Source organism: Wolffia australiana, chromosome 1, assembly GCF_029677425.1.
Source record: "Wolffia australiana isolate 7733 chromosome 1, ASM2967742v1".
Taxonomy (NCBI): Eukaryota; Viridiplantae; Streptophyta; class Magnoliopsida; order Alismatales; family Araceae; genus Wolffia; species Wolffia australiana.
The window spans coordinates 17,061,339-17,079,063 of record NC_135835.1 but is presented as its reverse complement, the minus strand read 5'-3'; the positions used below and the strand labels follow the sequence as shown (position 1 = coordinate 17,079,063).

At 40.9% G+C, this 17,725-nt stretch overlaps 2 protein-coding genes across 5 annotated transcripts; one reads left to right on the top strand and one right to left on the bottom strand.

Annotated features, from left to right (window-relative positions):
- Positions 1-6,125: 6,125 nt before the first annotated feature.
- On the bottom strand, positions 6,126-8,810 carry PPR596 (pentatricopeptide repeat 596). Its single transcript, XM_078582326.1, has 3 exons — positions 8,651-8,810; positions 7,783-8,353; positions 6,126-7,528 (listed from the first exon to the last, which is right to left on the bottom strand). Exons 1-3 carry the CDS (start codon positions 8,686-8,688, stop codon positions 6,281-6,283), a joined length of 1,857 nt encoding a protein of 618 aa, XP_078438452.1. The 5' UTR covers positions 8,689-8,810; the 3' UTR covers positions 6,126-6,280.
- Positions 8,811-9,065: 255 nt separating this feature from the next.
- Positions 9,066-14,518, top strand: LOC144708884 (pre-mRNA-splicing factor). Of its 4 annotated transcripts, none has more exons than XM_078582336.1 (7): positions 9,066-9,209; positions 10,916-11,065; positions 11,885-12,400; positions 12,471-12,581; positions 13,784-13,875; positions 13,943-14,017; positions 14,103-14,518. In XM_078582336.1, exons 2-7 carry the CDS (start codon positions 10,927-10,929, stop codon positions 14,427-14,429), a joined length of 1,260 nt encoding a protein of 419 aa, XP_078438462.1. In that variant the 5' UTR covers positions 9,066-9,209; positions 10,916-10,926; the 3' UTR covers positions 14,430-14,518. The 4 variants fall into 4 exon arrangements, with proteins under 4 accessions (XP_078438462.1, XP_078438471.1, XP_078438485.1 ...); XM_078582345.1 differs by having other exon boundaries at positions 13,946-14,017; positions 14,103-14,444; XM_078582359.1 differs by having other exon boundaries at positions 13,946-14,017; positions 14,131-14,394.
- The last annotated feature ends 3,207 nt before the right edge of the window (positions 14,519-17,725 follow it).

Sequence of the window (17,725 nt, the reverse complement as noted above, 5' to 3'; positions counted from 1 at the left end):
GTGAAGAAATCAAAACGACATGCAGCGGAAGACTTTTTGCGAATCGAATGGCATCGATAAAAACATTAAAACGAAGTACCTTTGTACGAATCTCATTTGTGATTTCTTGATCCATGGCGAGGCAGTCACGCTGCTCAAGTGTGTAGCCTGTAGACGTATCCATGCGGTCCTCGGCGCGTCGGATCTCCTCCTCGTTGACGAGCCCTGTTCTTTCTCCGTCGGCGTCGTTACGTCGTCCCGATCACATCAGGGATGGAGAGGGGGTGTGGGGAGAGTGGAGAAGAAGGGGAAAGGCCCCTGAACAATTCTGGCCTGGGTGAATTTTGTTCAAAACCTTCCCCTATTTATACTAAGTGGGTCTTTTTCATAAAAACCCCCAAAACTTAAGTATATCTTCTGACGTTCAAAATACCATTTGCATGTGACCCTTTACTCCCATATATCAGTCTAGTTAACGACTCTAGTGGCCCAATAACCTTTATCGGCCTTCCAAATTAATTAACTATATCAACATATAGATTAGTTAATGTCGGATCGATTTAACCCAATCGATAGGTCTAGTCTCCAACATGTGGGGTGCCAAGCTATACCTCGTGTTCTAGAAGATACAAAGGAGTGTGTATTGACTCTCTCATGGAACTTGTTCGTCATCAATTACCGTGTATTTATAATCCCTCGTCCTCTTGACGCTCCTTGGATGACTTAGGGTATGGTCAACTGTCAAAACCTAATCGATCATCCAAGTTAGTACTGATGCATTTAGAAATCATCGAAGAACTCTTCTTCGATATTTCACTGCCTTGGCCAAGGACTTCATCGCATTGTCTTCCTTGAACTGTCACCTCTTATACAAAGGGTGGACGATCCCATCTTGACCACTCAATCCTCTTTGAGAACTTCTTGATGTACCCGAACTAAGACCGTTTAGAATCCCATGATTAGATGCTCATTGGCCATAGCCAAAATACAACCGTCCGTCCACAAGACGTCTTTGGTGTCTCAGGTCTAAGGACCACTTACACAACCGTGACGTGAATCAACCTGATTGACAGTTCGGTATAATACCATTCTGGGATTCGTACGAATCAATTCAGTGAACTCTTTTCACTAAAGAGCACCCACTATCTATCCTTAGTGTCTCCACACTAATGGCTACGGGACCGGCCATACTCATCATATGAGTGAGCCTAGATAGTGCTATTCTATCCGGATACTTCGATGTCCTTCTCACGTATCCTTTGAATAGGAATATTTAGAACACATGCTTAAAGACTAGTGATCTCCGTATTACGATCTCATCATAATTCACCAAGTCCGATCATGTATTCATGGACTTCATTATAAGCATCACACGTGCACTATAATGAATATGTTCTATTAATGAATATGGAATGAGATGTGGAATGTATAATTGGCTTATCGGCCACATATATTTCCAATCACTTACCGCCCTCCAACGATGCATATATGTATCGCATTTAAGACATCAGATTCTCTTCTGACGATCGAGATTTGGCCATGTAGGCCCACAAAATTGCTTTCTTGGATTTTTGCACCAAAGCCCATGCTTTTATTCGCGCACCCCACCCGACGCCGCCTAAAGGTAATTGTACATATGCCCCTCTGCTTTCTCTCTCCTCTACATTTCCCTAAAAACATAGAAAAACCCCGATTGATTTTATATACACTTTGAAAATATTTTTTTTGGATTTTTACACATGCAATGCACGAGTGAGAGTTGTTTTAAGGGCATATTTGCAACCAAAATGTCAGAAAAGTCCCTCCGCCTTTAGAAATTGATTTAAACTACCATATTTTTATAATTATATCATTTTTCCATTTAAAAATTCATTTCTTCCTCGAATAAATTCCCAAAAAATCAATAAATTCCATAAAATCCAGTAATTCATTTCCACATTAATTAACATTCAAATTAATTTTTAAACGTGCCATTTCTATTTCAATAAATTTATTCTGAGCTTAAATAAATTCCATAAAATTCATGAATTAACAGAAAATTAGGGTAAATTCAGAATTCACTCAGAATATTAATTAACATATTAGTGTATGATAACAACCTTATTTTAAACTCTTTAAATGCATAAAATTTTATGAATTACTCAAATTAAGAACATAATTTAGTGTATTATCAAGTAGTACTTATTCAATCTTTCTCTAGATTATTAATCTTATATCTTATTAAAAACTTTCAAAATTGTTCCAATGTATATCATTCTCTCTTCCATCATACAGTACTTTAAATAAATTTCATTATCCCACTTATTCGTTACCTCCAATATCTATAAAGAATATTAATCCTTGACATAATAAAAATATTATTTTATAGATATTTTACCTCTACCTTTCTTTAGTTTTTCCTCACACTACTGATAATTACTTATTATCATATATCATCCTAACTTCTACCTTACTATTACTACATATTTCTCATTAGATGTCTCCTACCTTATGACAAGCATCTCATTATTCTAACTTCATCAGTTATTATATTATATACTTAACACATCTTATTACTCACCTTATCATGACAGTCCCTCTGGAGATGACTTAACTCACCACCACACATATTTGAATGAGATTAGACAATTAAAAAATTGATTTTATATTAGTTGAATTAAATTGATGACATTAAAACTAATACCCTCATTTGACTCCATCACCATGCACACTATGTCAATGTGTTTTGCCTTTTTTCTAAGAAAATGTCTTTCACTGACAGGGTGACATGTATAAGTGAAAAATTGAAGGGATGACATGGCCACACAAATTCTTGAGCCACGCCAGACCTTTATTTATTTTCTACAATCAGTTGTTGCGACTAATGCATGCAATCTTTATTGACTTTTCCACTTGAAAAAAGGCATAAAAATTAATTCTTTTATTTTCAGTCTCCGTGCACATTTATTGTGACTTAAATCACTAATTGTTTCTATTTCTCCGTGTCACTTTTCACAATTATTAGGCAATCACTTATTGATTTCCATTTGATGCATCAAATGTTGACACATGGCAGCGGAAATAAAATGCTAAAAATCCTTTAAAATCCGAATAAAATGAATTTTTAACCCAAAACAATATAAATAAACATACCTTTTGACTTATAAAAATTTATTGATGTGAATTTAATGTTCCAAACTCATGAAAAATTATGACTCAAAATATATTTTATTTCAGAATATGTTGAAAATTTCCATTAAAACATAAAAAACCCACAAAACTCAAAAAAGAATCTTCAAAATATCACGCTGAAAAATTAATTTGATCATTTAAGCTTGATAACACACATGTTATTTATATTAATGCATAATACATGTAAATTGGATGGAACTAACCCGATAATTTTCATGTTATCAATGGCGAGTTGACGGTGGCAGGGTAGAGTGTGCGGTTGTAAAGACCAATGAGTGGCAGAGGAAGAGGAAGGAGCAGCTGCCAGAGGGGAGAAAAGGAGAAAATACTGTAAGGGAGATATCACATAGAGGAGGAGAGCTTAGTAGGGGAGATATCGAGAGTGGAGTAGTCAGCGAATGAGAATAAGAAAGAGATTAGTGTTTTCCAAATTAACCAAAAAGTAGGGTTTCTTCAATAGAGACCTGTATCTAACTTATAAATAAGAACTTAGGAAGGGTGGGAAGGGCATTCAAGCAAGATAGGATGTGCCTTACCTACTTTTAAGAAGCGTTACCTGATTGTAGCCACATTCATACTATGCCACTTATGCATGAGAGTAAGGATTCACTTGTGCAGTTCCAAAAGACTTACCTCCCATATCAGTATCTATATCCTTGCTCTAGGAACAAGCTTTACCAATGGACCCAGGTATGTTTTTGAATTGTATTATTGAATGTGTTTCACTCTGAGGATAAAAATACTAGCCTCTTTAGATTATATTGAGTTTTATATCATTTTAGATGCCTTAAATAGGAACATTTATTAATTAAATTATAAATTCAAGAAAAGCAATAAATTAAAAACTCTCTCTTTGTATAAAAAATTGATGTTGTCTCCAAAGAACTTTAAATTGTGGTGCTTTCATGTAGTAGTGGTGAAAAATGTCACATAATTGATTTTCTCCTTATCAAGATTGGATCACATCATTTCCTGTCAAAAAAGCAGGATATACATAATTTATATGGTTATCTCTCTTCTAAAGGTTTATAGAAACATTTTTACCTGTGGTTTTCACTGCACTCAATCAGTTTCTGTTGTATCTTTATATAATATTTGTGTCCTTTATATTTCCTATTATTTCTATATCTTTTTGGGACAAACCTGGAAAAGTATTGGGAGATAAAAAGATCACTGACAAGAGAAGAATAAGCTTACCTCAGTTTTGAACGAGAAAATCAGTTATTGCGTAAAAGAATATTTGTCTCCAAAAACTGAGAAAAAATAATAACTTAAAACTGGCTTTCCTTACTCAAAGAATATAATTTATCCGATCTCTAATTAGTCTATTTATACTTCATTTTTTCGAAGACTACATTGAATATGTATTATGAAAACATAATTCAAAATACTATCTGTTAAGTCATCAAGTTATATGTTGATTTTTCTCTTTACGGGTATATTGCTTGTTTTTTCTTTTAGTTTTTCTCCGAATAATTTGTGGAACATATTGACTCAACCATATGAATACAAATTAAAATTTATGTATACTAAATGTGTGGATAAACTGAAACAAAAGATGTTGAAAAGATTGGAAGGATAATTGAGATGAATTAAAGCCAACTTTAGGAATAAGCTGAGTGAACCTTATTTGTGCGTTGAAGTTTTGTATGGTCTTGGGAACATCATTAGTGGAGGAAAAAGAAGAAAAAAGAGAATTTAGTGAACTGGAAGAAGAGCCCATTGAAGGCAAAGAGAGGTTTTGTGCTGAAAAGAGCCCTAATGAGTCAAATCCAGTAGAGATAGCATCTCTATTTTTTAACTCTGTAAATTAGTTAATGAGGCTCTTGAATGAAAGCAGAGAACAATAGGACAGGACTAGTGCTTTGCAAGAACCTATAAATATTGTCTACTCCATCCCCTCTTACCAGTAACCTAGTTATATTTCATACCTATATTTAGTCTATTAAGTAAAGTAGAATATGAGAAGAAGAAAACCAAGGACACTGAAAGTCACTAAAATGTTACGACTAAAAGATGACAACTTACACAACATTATTTAGAATGTGTCACACATGCATCTAGTCAGGAAAATTGACAGTCGCCGAGGAATATTGTCAAATTTCATAATTTTTTATATGATATTTCATAGTATAAAGTATATAAATGACATTCTGAAACATGTATTGTGTGTTGACCTTTTTAATATTTTGTAATTGAATGACTAAACAACAAAATCAATGATGTCATCCTGTATCGTCTTCTTTGAAGAAATTTCCCATTAGCTATGTACAGAAATAAAATAAAAATCTCATCTCATTTTTGCTCGAAATCCCCATTAAAATTGCACTTTCTTTAAATGAGAAAGTGCAAGAATTTTTCACATTTCTATGTCAATATATAAATTTCCAACCAATCCTCCAAGGAGAACACAGAGATGATTTAACCCTTATCTCAGTTCATCAAATCAATTTCAGTAACTCTCTTTAAAGTTAACTCAATTGAACCAAATATAATTATCTATTCAAAGTCAATTCAACTTCCCTTTACTCTGTCTTGATTCGAAATCAAATGGATCACTATAAGAATAACCTCAAGCCATTAAATCAGAACCTCCAATCAATTTTTAAATTTCAATCGACAAATCAATTTAACAATTCTATTTCCAAGTATCTTCCTTCAATCCGACCTCCCGTTTTTCACTCTGTTAATATTGGTTTATAAAGTATAAACCACCACCGCTATCTGATAGGACTTTAAGCACGAGGAAATTAAGAAGGAAAAGTAATACATAACTAATTAATTATTCAACTCTGAGAATGATACTAGCAAATTGTGGAAATTATACTTTGGAAGAGTTTCTAATTTGACAAAAAAAGAGTAAATCATACGTATACTTGAACTTACCTTTCAGACGCTTGAAAAATGACTCTCTTTAAAACAAGCATCCCATCTACTCCTAAATCACAGAACGGCCAGATCTTTAGGAATACGGATGATCAAAAATAAAGACCGGAGACAGCCAGATAATACCAGAACCCACACAAAAATCCGATAATATCCGAGACACAGGCACGGCAGTATCCATAATTTTGTGGTGAGAAATAAGCTAACCGGCAAACAGGGTCAATCACATTCCTTCTTAACTCCCTCAGTCGAGAAAGTCCGAAATCCCCGTCTTCCTAAACGCGTCGACCGTCACCAGCTGGGCAGCCACCACCTTATTGGGAAAGATCTTATCTGCCTTCATCCTCTCCCTGAAACCATAAGCCGGCATATTCGCCTTAGCATAAGCCTGCAGCAGCACCTGATACTGTTTCATCCTTCCCGAATACCCACTCTGTCTCAACCTGAGAAACATCTTCTCTGCATTGTGCACATCTCCTCTCTTAGCATAAACCTCCATGATAGCCATGTAGGAGCTGTACAAGGGCTTCACATTCTTCTGCTGAACAGCCTTCTGTAGCATCGAGTCCGCCTTCTCGACCTCGCCCGCCCTCACGTAAAGCCTGACGAGAGCGTCCCACGTCAACGGCCCGATCCCACATCCACTGTCGGCCATCCTCTTCGCCAGCTCCTTCCCCTTCACCAAGAGATTCTGCTCGGCGTAGACCTTAAGCAGCGCATTATAGTACTTCGAAGACAGCTTCTCAAACTTGCCGTGCATCTTCTCGAACACTGCCTCGGCCTTGTCGACGCACCCCAGTTTTCCGAAGGCTTCGATGGCAGCCAAGCACTCCTCGAACCGTGGGCTGGTCTCACAAACCTTCCATATCCTCTCGACATCGTCGTCGCGGCCAAGAGACGCGTATAGAGAGAGAAGAGGCTGGCAGGCTGCCCGGTTTCCTTCAATGTTTTCTCCTTCCATGGCATTCAGAATTTCAGTTGCTTTTTCTTTCTGCCCAGAGAGGAGATAATGCTTTGCTACCATGGCTTGGATTGTCAAGTCAACTTCCAAGCCATCATTCTTCATAGTCTCCACTATCTTCTCCATGCCCTCAATGTCTTTGCCTGAGCCTTTTGTATCTATAAGCAGCTTGTAAGTAAAGACCGACGGCTTCACATTTTCCTTCTCCATCATCAGCAACACGTCGGCGATTTTCTTCCGGTCAAGCCTCTTGTAGAGGAGCAACAGCTGGTTGCAGGCGAAGGCGCTGACCGTAAAATCTAAGTCCCTCATCTTGTTGAACACCTCTTCTGCCTTGTTAACTTTCAAGGAGGCGACGCAATTGGCCAAGAGGGTTCGGTAGAGTAACTCAGTTTTGAATGCTTCAGGGACTTTCTCGATAAATTTCTCGGCTCGGGGGAGGCCGTGGACTTTCGCTGTTAGGTCTAGCCGGGAAGCGTAGTCGCTTTCTCCAAACTCAATGAGCTTGTTCACTTCCAGCCACTCGTAAAACTGAAATTAACAGATTAATAAATGTGAAATTAAAACCCACTAGTGATAGTTAATGAAGATCGACTCGCCGCAGTTTGCAATATCAGAGATGAGGTTTAGAACTTTTGGGTTTTATGGTTTTAGGATTTCAAGCCGGGTTTACAGTTTAGGATCACTTGAATTAGCCTGTTAATCATAAATTATCACCAAGAATCTCATCAAGGTCAGAGCAAGAATTATCATTGCAAAAAGAAGAATGAACATGAAATGGTTACCTGCAAGGCTTTCAAGTAGAAACGCCTTCTGCGAAGAAAAAGAATTGTTGGGAAGACATCAGCTTGCTCGATGGAATTCCCTTTGCTGATCCACTGATCGAGGGCGCCCTTTATAGAAGTTCTAGGAGCATCCATGATGACCCTCACAAGCGGAGAAACAGCAGTCTTCTTCAAAGAAGACTTCTCAACATCTTTTTCAATCTCTGCATCTGAAATCTCAAGCGCGTCTTCGTGAACTTGAAGAGATTCTTCATCGGAGAGAACTTCTGAAACCTCCAAATCAGAAGCAGAGTGTTCAAAGGCCTCTGTGCTAACAATTTTCTCATCTTCCAGCTCAGAAAATCCATCGATCGAGTCTTCTTCGCCATTACCCGTCTTCTCCCCAACCACAGAAGAAAGATTTCTAATTCCCATTAAAGATTTCCCTGATCTTTTTTGGGAGCATCGCAAACAGCGACAACTCGAAGAGCAATCGCGCCTACAATCGCAATCTCCGACGTGAGAACAGTTGAATGAGCTGTTCAAGAACGTATTGGCGTAATGACTTATCCCGCGGCTGTACGCATGGATCCTGAAAAAATAGCCACTCATGATCACGAAAACATATCAAAGATCGCATTATTCAACTTGAATCTGTAAAAAACAAGGAAAGACAGACTTCCAGACGGAACAAAACCTACAAGAAACACAAAAAAAAAAAGGTAGTAAAAGGACGGAGAAGTAGAACTAAAATGAAAGTTCCGATGATTTTACATGTAAAAACAGCAAAAACTTAACTTGATAGGCTGGAGGAAAATACAAAACACGATCGAAACTGAACGAAGAAGAAATGAAGAAGATTAAGATAGCAACAGATGCAAAGGATCACCGTTTAGCGGGATTTATAGCTCGGCGGAGAGCCCACATGTTGAAAAACCTGATTTACTCGAGGAAAAGAGCAGGCGAAATCGCACACGACTCAGAGAAGCTGGAATCTTCGCTGAGCGCAAGGTTGACAGCGAAGAAACTGAAATCCCTTAAACCCTAAAACCCCTCGAACGATGAAGAACACTACCAGGCCTACTAAATGGGCTTATTCTTATTCCAGGCCCATTATCCTTCCTGTACGGACGACGATCCGTCCCGTTATCCGTTCCGCTCTCCGTCCCGCTATCCGTCTCGTTATCCTTCCGTTCTCCGTCTCCTCTCGTTCTCGCCATCTCCGAACCTTACGATCAAGTATCAACGGCTACTTAAGATCTTAAAAATAATTAAGTAGCATTAGAGGCCACGTGTCGGTTTCTTGAGTAGTTAAAAATATAACGTTGATATTCTTTTACTCGGAAGGTCAAGATGAACAGCTAGGGTTTGTGGAGGATCGGGGGAAGAGCGGGTGATCGGCAGTGTAGAACGCTCCCATCGATTCAGCTAAGATTTACGTATTGAAGGTAATCTTGTTTTGTTGAAATTCGCAATTGTGCCGAGCATTTGTTCAACTTTTTTTCCAATCGCGTTTGTGCATTCCTGCTTATCCGTGGTCATTAATTATCTATTCCGAAAGTTTTACTTTCGTTCGAGATATAGAACGCTTTCATCGATTAGCTAAGCTTAACGTAGTGAAGGTTATCTTGTTTTGTTGAAATTTCTAATTAGGCCGAACATTTGTTCATCTTTTTTGCGTTTGCGTTTGTGCTTTTCGGCTTATCTGTCGTCATTTGAGATGTGATAATCCCGTCTTCTTTTTCTGCGGGGTTGGAATTCTGTAGTCGATCAGGGTGTTGTTTATGTCAAAGTATTATGTGTGATAAATATGCGCAATTAGCACGACGTTCGTCTCTCTGTGGAATTCGTCCTCACCACACCTATGAATCATTTTCAAGTCGAAATACGGTTCCTTTTCACCTTTCGTTAATATTTTTCTCCTTCTCTCGCCTGATGTAGAGTGGATGTAAATTCTGTCTGTTTCTTTCAAAACTTATCTTAGGACTGTAATTCGATTTTCTCCTCTTTGCGAGGAGAAGCTCCTCCATTTGGTTGATAAAAACTAGTCGTCTCTCAGTCCTTCGCTGCCTGAATTACGATTTTATCGCGGACTCTCTTAGGTAGCCCGATGTTGAATTTTTTAGTATTTTATCTTTTGGCCAATTGATTTTCAGCATTACTGGCTTAAGAATTTTTAATTCAAAACGGAAAGGAACGTGGCATTGCATTCATTGATTAGAGGACAACGATGGAGCAATGAAAAATTGTGTCAATTGCTAGGGAGAGCAGCCGTTGACTCCAGAAATCTGATTTTTTTTCTTACCCCGTAGTCTTTTTCCTAGATCACTGAAGATTTTTTTGATGTTCCAGTTGTTATATCAACATCTAAGATATCGGTTGTCGAGAACCAAGAAGTTGTCATCATTTTTTCTTCTTCTTCATTTTCACGGTTCCTACACTGCAGTCATGTACTTTTTATGGTAGAAGCATTCGGCTTATGGACTGATAATTGGCGTTTGTTGCAATTTTTCTTGACATAATTTTTAATGAGGCGTAGTGTGCTTCTCAAATCTATGATTTATGGTACTTGGGGTGTGGGAACTGGCATCTTCCTAAATTGCTTATCTTGATTTCTTGGTCAGCTGATTTATTTTTTCCCTCAAAAATATATATTTAAATTACTAGCGATGTAACCTTATTTATTTTCATTAAAAGAAATAACCTCATTTATTTTCGTTAGTTTTGAGAAGGTCGACCCACAAATTCATGGACACTTTGCTCTAAAAAAAAATTCCCCACGCGCAATGGAGATCAACTTTTTTATAGAACTTGACGTGGAGCATTAAAGCACTGAATTGAATATAATTTTAAGTGTGTTGATTGTTAAGTACTCCTAACTTACCGGAGCTCTTCTCGTCCCGTGATATTTTTTTCATTTCAAATGACAATGATGCGGAAGAGCATGGTCTAAATTTGTCTTTTTCGTTTAGAATGTTTTCTGTAATCTTAGTCTAGTCTTTTTTCGATGGAAAAAAGTTCTGCTCTTTTTTCTCTGGAAATTTTAGGTAACTGTTTTCATTTGGATCTTTTACGCTCTTCTGTTCTTAATATGCTTTTGATGTCTAGTTATCTTTTAAAACTTATTGTAGTAAAATATATCTTAACAATACAGGTACTATTTGAATGGATTCTGACTTACGAGTTCAGCCAGTTGATATCTCAGACTCCAAGACGTCCTTCCGTAAGCCGTTGAATGATACCGCACGTAGAAAGTATCGCTGTCATTCACCTGATAGAGGGTCAGATTCTTCTTTTTCTGATGGTAAGTGGTATTTGACTGAGGTTCACACATATTTATGGGTCTCACCTTCGAGGATTTTTTTTTCCGTTTATGTCTGGTAACTTTTTCTTTCTTCTTCTTCCTGCTATCTCAGATCATTCAATTTTCAACGGTTTCTTGTTTAGTTTCTGAACCGTCTTCAACTTGAAGAGAGAAGATATGTATGATAGATGTCAATGTGATTTTCTTTATTAGTATTTTTTTGGGAAGTATGGTTAACCTGTTAAAAAGTTTCTTTTTGGGGTGTTAAATAGAATTTCATGGTCTTGTTCCCCTTGGTTACTTGGTTATTCCGATTTCTTAGAAACCTTTGTAGTCGTTTCTTCTTTGTGGACTAGTAAATTTTTACAGTTTCGTCTTTCTTCCACTTAATTATATACGGAAGTTGATGGCTATAACGAGTATTTTTACAAGTATTAAAATTGTCTGCTCTTGGCTGATCAAAGGAGAGATAGGTAGCAGGATTATTACACTTTGACCTAAACCCCCAAATATATCAGGGAGTGTCATTTTAACCCTGAAGTTGGTGGTTCCAAGGATTAGTTCACCAAGTATGAAAATACAGAAGATGAAGTTTTACTATGTCACCGAGTTAGTAATTTAAACTTCGGAAATTGATGGTTCTGCGAGTATTTTAAGCATGAAAATAATTAAAAGGTCATAGTCTTCAATTCTCCAGTCAAGTTGAAGAATTTATCTTTTGAAATCATTTTCCAATTATGTCCCTGTGTATTTTCACTTGCATTATTCGGTAATCACCCTATTTTCTCTCGTATTGACTTTACCTGTCAACAAGTGCAGGCAGCCCTAGTCCGATACGCGAGAAGGGCAACAGCAAAGCCAGAGACGAAAGTAAACAACTGGACAGAACTAAGTCGAGGGACCAACGAGAGGGAAATGAACGGGGAAGAACTTCTATCAGATCCGATCGACCCGGTCATTTCACTGATAAGAACTTGGAGTCTGAGAAGCGATCCAGAGATTTTAAATCTGATCACCGGTCTCACAGAAGTGACCATCAAAGACATGGCGACAGATATCCGCCATCTGATCGAGGTCTGTCTGGACGGAAATATGATGAAAAAGCACGCAGAGGTGATGACAAGAACATGATGCATGATCGGCAGAGAAAGCCAGAATTCTATGAGCGAGAACGCAGTGCTTTGAATGACGTAGAAATCGATGATGTTGATCGCAGAAGGAAACATGCTAGTAAAGATTATGTTAAACACAAGGATAGTAGATTTGATATTGCGGGAGATTCCTATGCCAAGAAACCGAGAGCGGCTCTTTGTGAAAAGCCCCTTGAAGAAGAGGGTAAGTTTCCATTTGCTACGATATTTTATTTTTAATTTCTCATCTTTCCTGAAACGATGGTATTGTGTAGGCGTTAGAGGATCTCCAGGAAAGCCCAGCGCTTCATCGAGTGTGCAGGTTGATATTACCCAAGAAGACATCAATGCGGCAAGGGCTGCAGCCATAAAGGCAGCAGAATTAGGTAACCCATCATTATTCTTTTGCATATTTGTTGTCTCAAAGAGTTAGTTCTTTGAGATTTTTTTTTTAGAAATAGGGAAGAGCACCAGAAAAGAGTGATCAACTTGATGCTACTAAAATACGACAGTAAATACTTTGGATGACCAAATCCCCACCCTCCCGCCTTCACTCCCTTCTAAACCAATATGAAACGAGACTCTCAACATCATGAAGAACACTGTCCGTGAAGGCTGTCCACTTCTTACAAACCATCTCTTGAGACCTTCTAGCATGTAGAATTGTTAGCGGTCGCCTCATCAGTGGTGCTTGAGACTGTCCAGCATTTAGAAGAAAAAAACCTCACGAATATTGAATTAGGGTCTAGTATAAATACCTGTTACAAGGGTTGAGTCCATTATGGGATAACTCATTAGTGGGCATCGAATAAGAGAGGCATTGAGCTGGTATGGGCTGGTACTATAGTTCCGGATCGTCCCGGACGTGGACGATGGACGGGACAGGACGAATTTCGTCCCGCCCGACGTCCAGAGTAAGTTCAGGGACGAATGGGACGGTTTTTCGTCACGTCCAGTTCTTCCGGGACGAATTTCGTCCTGTCAGACGTCCAGAGTATGTTCAGGGACGAAGGATGGGACGGTTTTTCGTCATGTCCAGTGCTTCCGGGACGAATTTTCCTCCCGGACAAAAAACCCATTTTATATTTGTTATTAATATGGATTTTTTTCAAGTTTTTTAGGGAATTACTGAGGAGATAGAACTCAAAGGGACTTATGTACAATTATTTGTGAGTGGCGTCCATTCTCATGCACGTAAAAATACAGGGACTTTGATGCAAATTGTCATTGCAATGCCACATGGCAACATCTCAACCGTCGGATGTGAACCCAGCGGTTTTCCGTCCAGATTCGTCTGTCCATCGTCTGAGACCTCTGGACAGACGGTTTTTTCGTCCCACGGGACAAAAACCGTCCCGTCCGGTGGTCCCTGGGATGGATTTTCGTCCCAAAATTCGTCAGTATCCTTGGATGGGACGATATTTTCGTCCCCAGACAAAAAAATTGTCCGGTCCACGCCCCTGCACTATAGCTGGTACAATAATAGCCCAATACCAGGCTACAAAGACAAAGAGGGTAAAGTAGAAGCATTTGTCTAACAAGAATATTTTGGAGAGCGCTAAAGTCAAGGCTGTTCGGGCAAGCGCAGTTAACAAGAATCTCACTGGTGGCGGCGTCTTGTCTGCGGCCCAAAAGAAGAAGCTGCTCTGGGGGAACAAGAAGAACGAGTCAACCGAAGAGGTACGTCAAACCTGTTTCATTTAGTTAGTCAATTGTTTGCATTGACCATTGACCTGGATTACGCCAGCAGAAGTCCGGTAACCGCTGGGATATCCCTGTGTTCTCGGACCGGGAGAGGCAGGAGAAGTTCAACAAGCTCATGGTGAGCCATCTAAATCTTGCCCTCATATACATGAATTAGAGTAGATTTTTTTTTAGTTAAACTTGTTACTGACACAGTTTTTTAGAACCTGAGATCGCCTTGGCCGTCTGTAGGGTGTGAAGGGGGAGACGAAGTCAACAAGCCATGGTCGACCCGACGAGAAGGATGTGAGTCTCCGAGCCGACAAGGAGAAGGAGCTACAGATGGACCTGGAGAAGCAGTACACCGCTGGCCTCCGCCGCCGCGACGGCAGGACTGTGGGCCTCGGTCTGTGACCTGTATCACGTCCCGACTGGCTAACTTCCCTTGTTCTGGATCAATAGTCCTATTGTCGGTTTATACATTTTCTCCTATAAGGAAGTGGTGCTTTACTTTGCCGTCTCCTGGTTTCCACTTATGGTCATTCCATTGATCTGGTCAACAGACTGATCAAAGGTCGTCAATCTGATCAACGGACTGATCAGATGTGGGCAATCTGATCAACAGACTGATCGTGATCTCATTCAATTGGATTGCGGTCCTCTGAAGGAACCAGTCGGGGACGGAAGATAAGTGACACATATATATGTATATACACATTTAATTTTGCTAACTGTTTTTGCAGAGATCTGTTAGGAAACCATTCGTGTCGCTTCACTAATCGCGTAGGAAGTTAAAGCGACAAGGGGCCCCACCTAATATAAAGGAAGGGGAAAACTGAGATTAGGGCATGCTGAAGTATTTTGAAGAAAGGTCCCTTTGGAAGGGGAAGCTCCCCGAAGTGATGAGCCATTGAATATTGCCTCGTGTGAACTTGGTGTTTGTTTTGGTTTGTGGGATTATTCCCTCTTGTCCTTCTGGTTCTTCTTCAGTCTCAGCAGGTCTCTAACAAAATCATGGCTTAAAAGAGGAGTGAAAGAAAAGTTGGACTGGGTGAAGTCTCTTGGGAAAGCCATCCTAGTGTTTTGCAGTCCCGACCCTGATGTCGAGCCAGATGCTGTATTGGATAATCCGACATATGTATTTACCAATCTATCTTGATATCGGCATCCGTCTTTGTCTCAGTGGTTGGATGTCAATATTGGTTATTGAAAGGATGAGGTCATTATGGAGGTGGCTCTATCACAACTTCAATATATAGAGGAGCATTATCCTAGATCAACCCTATTAGGTGATTTCTATTTCCTTGTATTTGAATTTTAGTGTGATTTGGAGTGTTTGTCAGTGTAATTTGTGATTTTTCCTTTTGATCTTGGTCTGCATTTCTAAATCGCTTGGCATGAACAGCATGTACAAGCTCTTACGGGGATTGAGAGGAGAGATTGTGAAATTTACCTAGCTATTCCATTTGAACATTTAAAAAAATTATAAAAGTATAATTTCTAGGAAATAATAGATTGCCTTTATCAGCTAATAGTTAGTGAATTTTGTCACCAATTTCTCAAAATCATACTAAACCCAAATCATATTTTATTCTTATCCCTCTGATTGACCCCTTTGATCCTTTTTATTTGATCAAATGAGTCAATCTAGAGCTCCTTCTTCTATTATTCCCATCTTTTCTCCCCCTTTCCAAACTCTCCATATAATTAGGGTTATTTGATCTTCATTTAAGATTAAATTAACTCTAATTAGGGTCGAATTATTCGAGCAGATCACTAATTGAATACCTTACTAGCTTCCCTTGGATGACACACATAGTTATCACTAAATATATTAAGTTAGGGTTTTATAAAATTTATTGTATAAGCTAAAATCAACAACGATAAGGGATTAAAAAATTACATAATTCACCCCTATTTTGGCTTATCAACGTCATGATGTGGTCAAAAAAATATTCGGGACAGGACAAACTCTAGACAAGACGATTCTGACTAAGTTCTAATGTAAGGCCCAAAGTACACAACATTCTTGCACAAATGCATGTGTGCTTACTATGGGGACATGCATGTGTACTAAACTCATGATTGGAGATTGAGTCCTTGAGTGCGATGTTACAACACGCACTACAGGTGGCGATGCTGGATCCTGATCTTTTCGGCCAACACCCCGTGGTGCACGTGCTCGTCGACGCTCAAGTGTGGCAGATCAGGGGAGGCCCACATGTGTTGGGCGCGCTGGTCGTCGAGAGTGCACGCGCACGGGCGGCCAAGAGTGTGAGCACGCGCGGGCGCTAAGCTGGGCAACAGTGTCGAGGTGTTGTGCACGTAGTTGTGCAGGTGAGCCTCGCGGTTGTGCGCCACTGCGTGTGCGGCTGCAGGGCGAAAGACATTTTGTCAAGATACTGAGGCATTGTCACACAGTGAGCGCCGAGATGGTGCGGACGTGCGGCGCCCCGCGTGTAGTGCTGGGCGTGCAATGCCAAACTTGAGGCGGCGAGCATGGTGCTAGCCAGGTGGACCACGCACGATAGGTGTCAACGCAGAGTGTAAAGGCTGGGATGGGTTGGTAGATGTCCGAGCGCCATGCCCACATGCGCACGGCGCCCCGCCTGGGGGGCACGCGTGTAGCTCAGGAGCGGCACTACCAAGGCGCATGCGGCCTCGTCTCATTACTTTGATACGAAGACAATGACCCTCTTCTTATATGGAGATGCGTCCCCACCTTCTCTCCTAACCCCTTCTATGCTAATTGTATTTTCTCTTTCCTCCAAGTCCTATATGTATAGGTCAATGTTTCAAGAAACAGATAGGCAAGTCATAATTTAGGATTTGAGTTTTTGTTAACTCTTCTTGGAGGACTTGCCCTAGCCTCCCCTTCTCCTCAGATCGCCACTGTCGTCGCCGCCCTCGTCGCCGCCGTCGATTACCACCCACTCTCCTTTCTCTCTTCTTTTCCCTCTCTCTTTCTTTCCTTCTCTCTTCCGTCAACACCAAGATGCCCAACATCAGTCACCCCTCTCAGGCCGCCCGCGCCAAGAGTCCAGCGTAGGGCGCCCCTGCTCAGAGCCGCCCCCCCTAGCGTCCAGCGCCGGCCGCCCCACTTAGGGCCGCCAGCGCCAGTCGCCTTGCGCCGGCCGCCCCTCTCAGGGCCACCCGCGCCCAGCGCCGACCGCCCTGCTCAGGGCCATCCGCGCCTAGCACCCGCGCTCACCGGCGCCCGCGCACACCGCGCACCCGGCCGCCCACGCACGCAAGCACCTGCGCACGTCGCGCGCCCAGCCGCCCGCGCCTCCGGACGCCCTCGAAGTAACTTGCCGCGCTTTCGGACGCCCTCAAAGCTACTTGCCGCGACGCATATCGTTTAGGTTTCGGGGCGCTGCCCTGAACCCCGCAAGGGGGCAACTCCCCCCTCGACACCCCGCCAACTGACCGCGCAGTTGGATCCGCGACACCCTGTCGAAGCGCACATCAATCGTCCCGCCAACAATGCCCCACCCCCAAGCACTCCGGCCGTCTCATTGCCAGGGCCGCTCAACGCCTCGGAACGTCCAGATATTTCGTCCAGTGGGCCTTACAACGCCCGGATCGCCGAGTCACGTCACGACCTGAATTTCCCGCAACCTCATCACGCACTCCGGTGCCGAGGTACGCGTGAACTCTTTGGTGTCGAGTGTTCTTCGTCCAGTGTTCTGCGAGGATTCTTCCACTGCCGTCAGATTTGATTAGAATATCTTTCTCTTTCCTTAAAATTCTTCCTTTCGTGGGATTTCCCGCGAACGTGAATTTGAGTATTGGATTTGGTGCTTTGGCATCGTCGCGGTGGTTGAAGACAGTACTCCGCCCTCGA

Coding starts and splice junctions, on each gene's coding strand:
- PPR596 (XM_078582326.1), bottom strand. CDS start 8,688: ATGTGGGCTCTCCGCCGAGCTATAAATCCCGCTAAACG. Junction 8,354..8,650: donor GCTATAAATCCCGCTAAACG/GTGATCCTTTGC, acceptor CTATTTTTTCAG/GATCCATGCGTACAGCCGCG. Junction 7,529..7,782: donor TCTACTTGAAAGCCTTGCAG/GTAACCATTTCA, acceptor TGTTAATTTCAG/TTTTACGAGTGGCTGGAAGT.
- LOC144708884 (XM_078582336.1), top strand. CDS start 10,927: ATGGATTCTGACTTACGAGTTCAGCCAGTTGATATCTCAGACTCCAAG. Junction 12,582..13,783: donor CATAAAGGCAGCAGAATTAG/GTAACCCATCAT, acceptor GGGCAAGCGCAG/TTAACAAGAATCTCACTGGT. Junction 13,876..13,942: donor AGAACGAGTCAACCGAAGAG/GTACGTCAAACC, acceptor GGATTACGCCAG/CAGAAGTCCGGTAACCGCTG.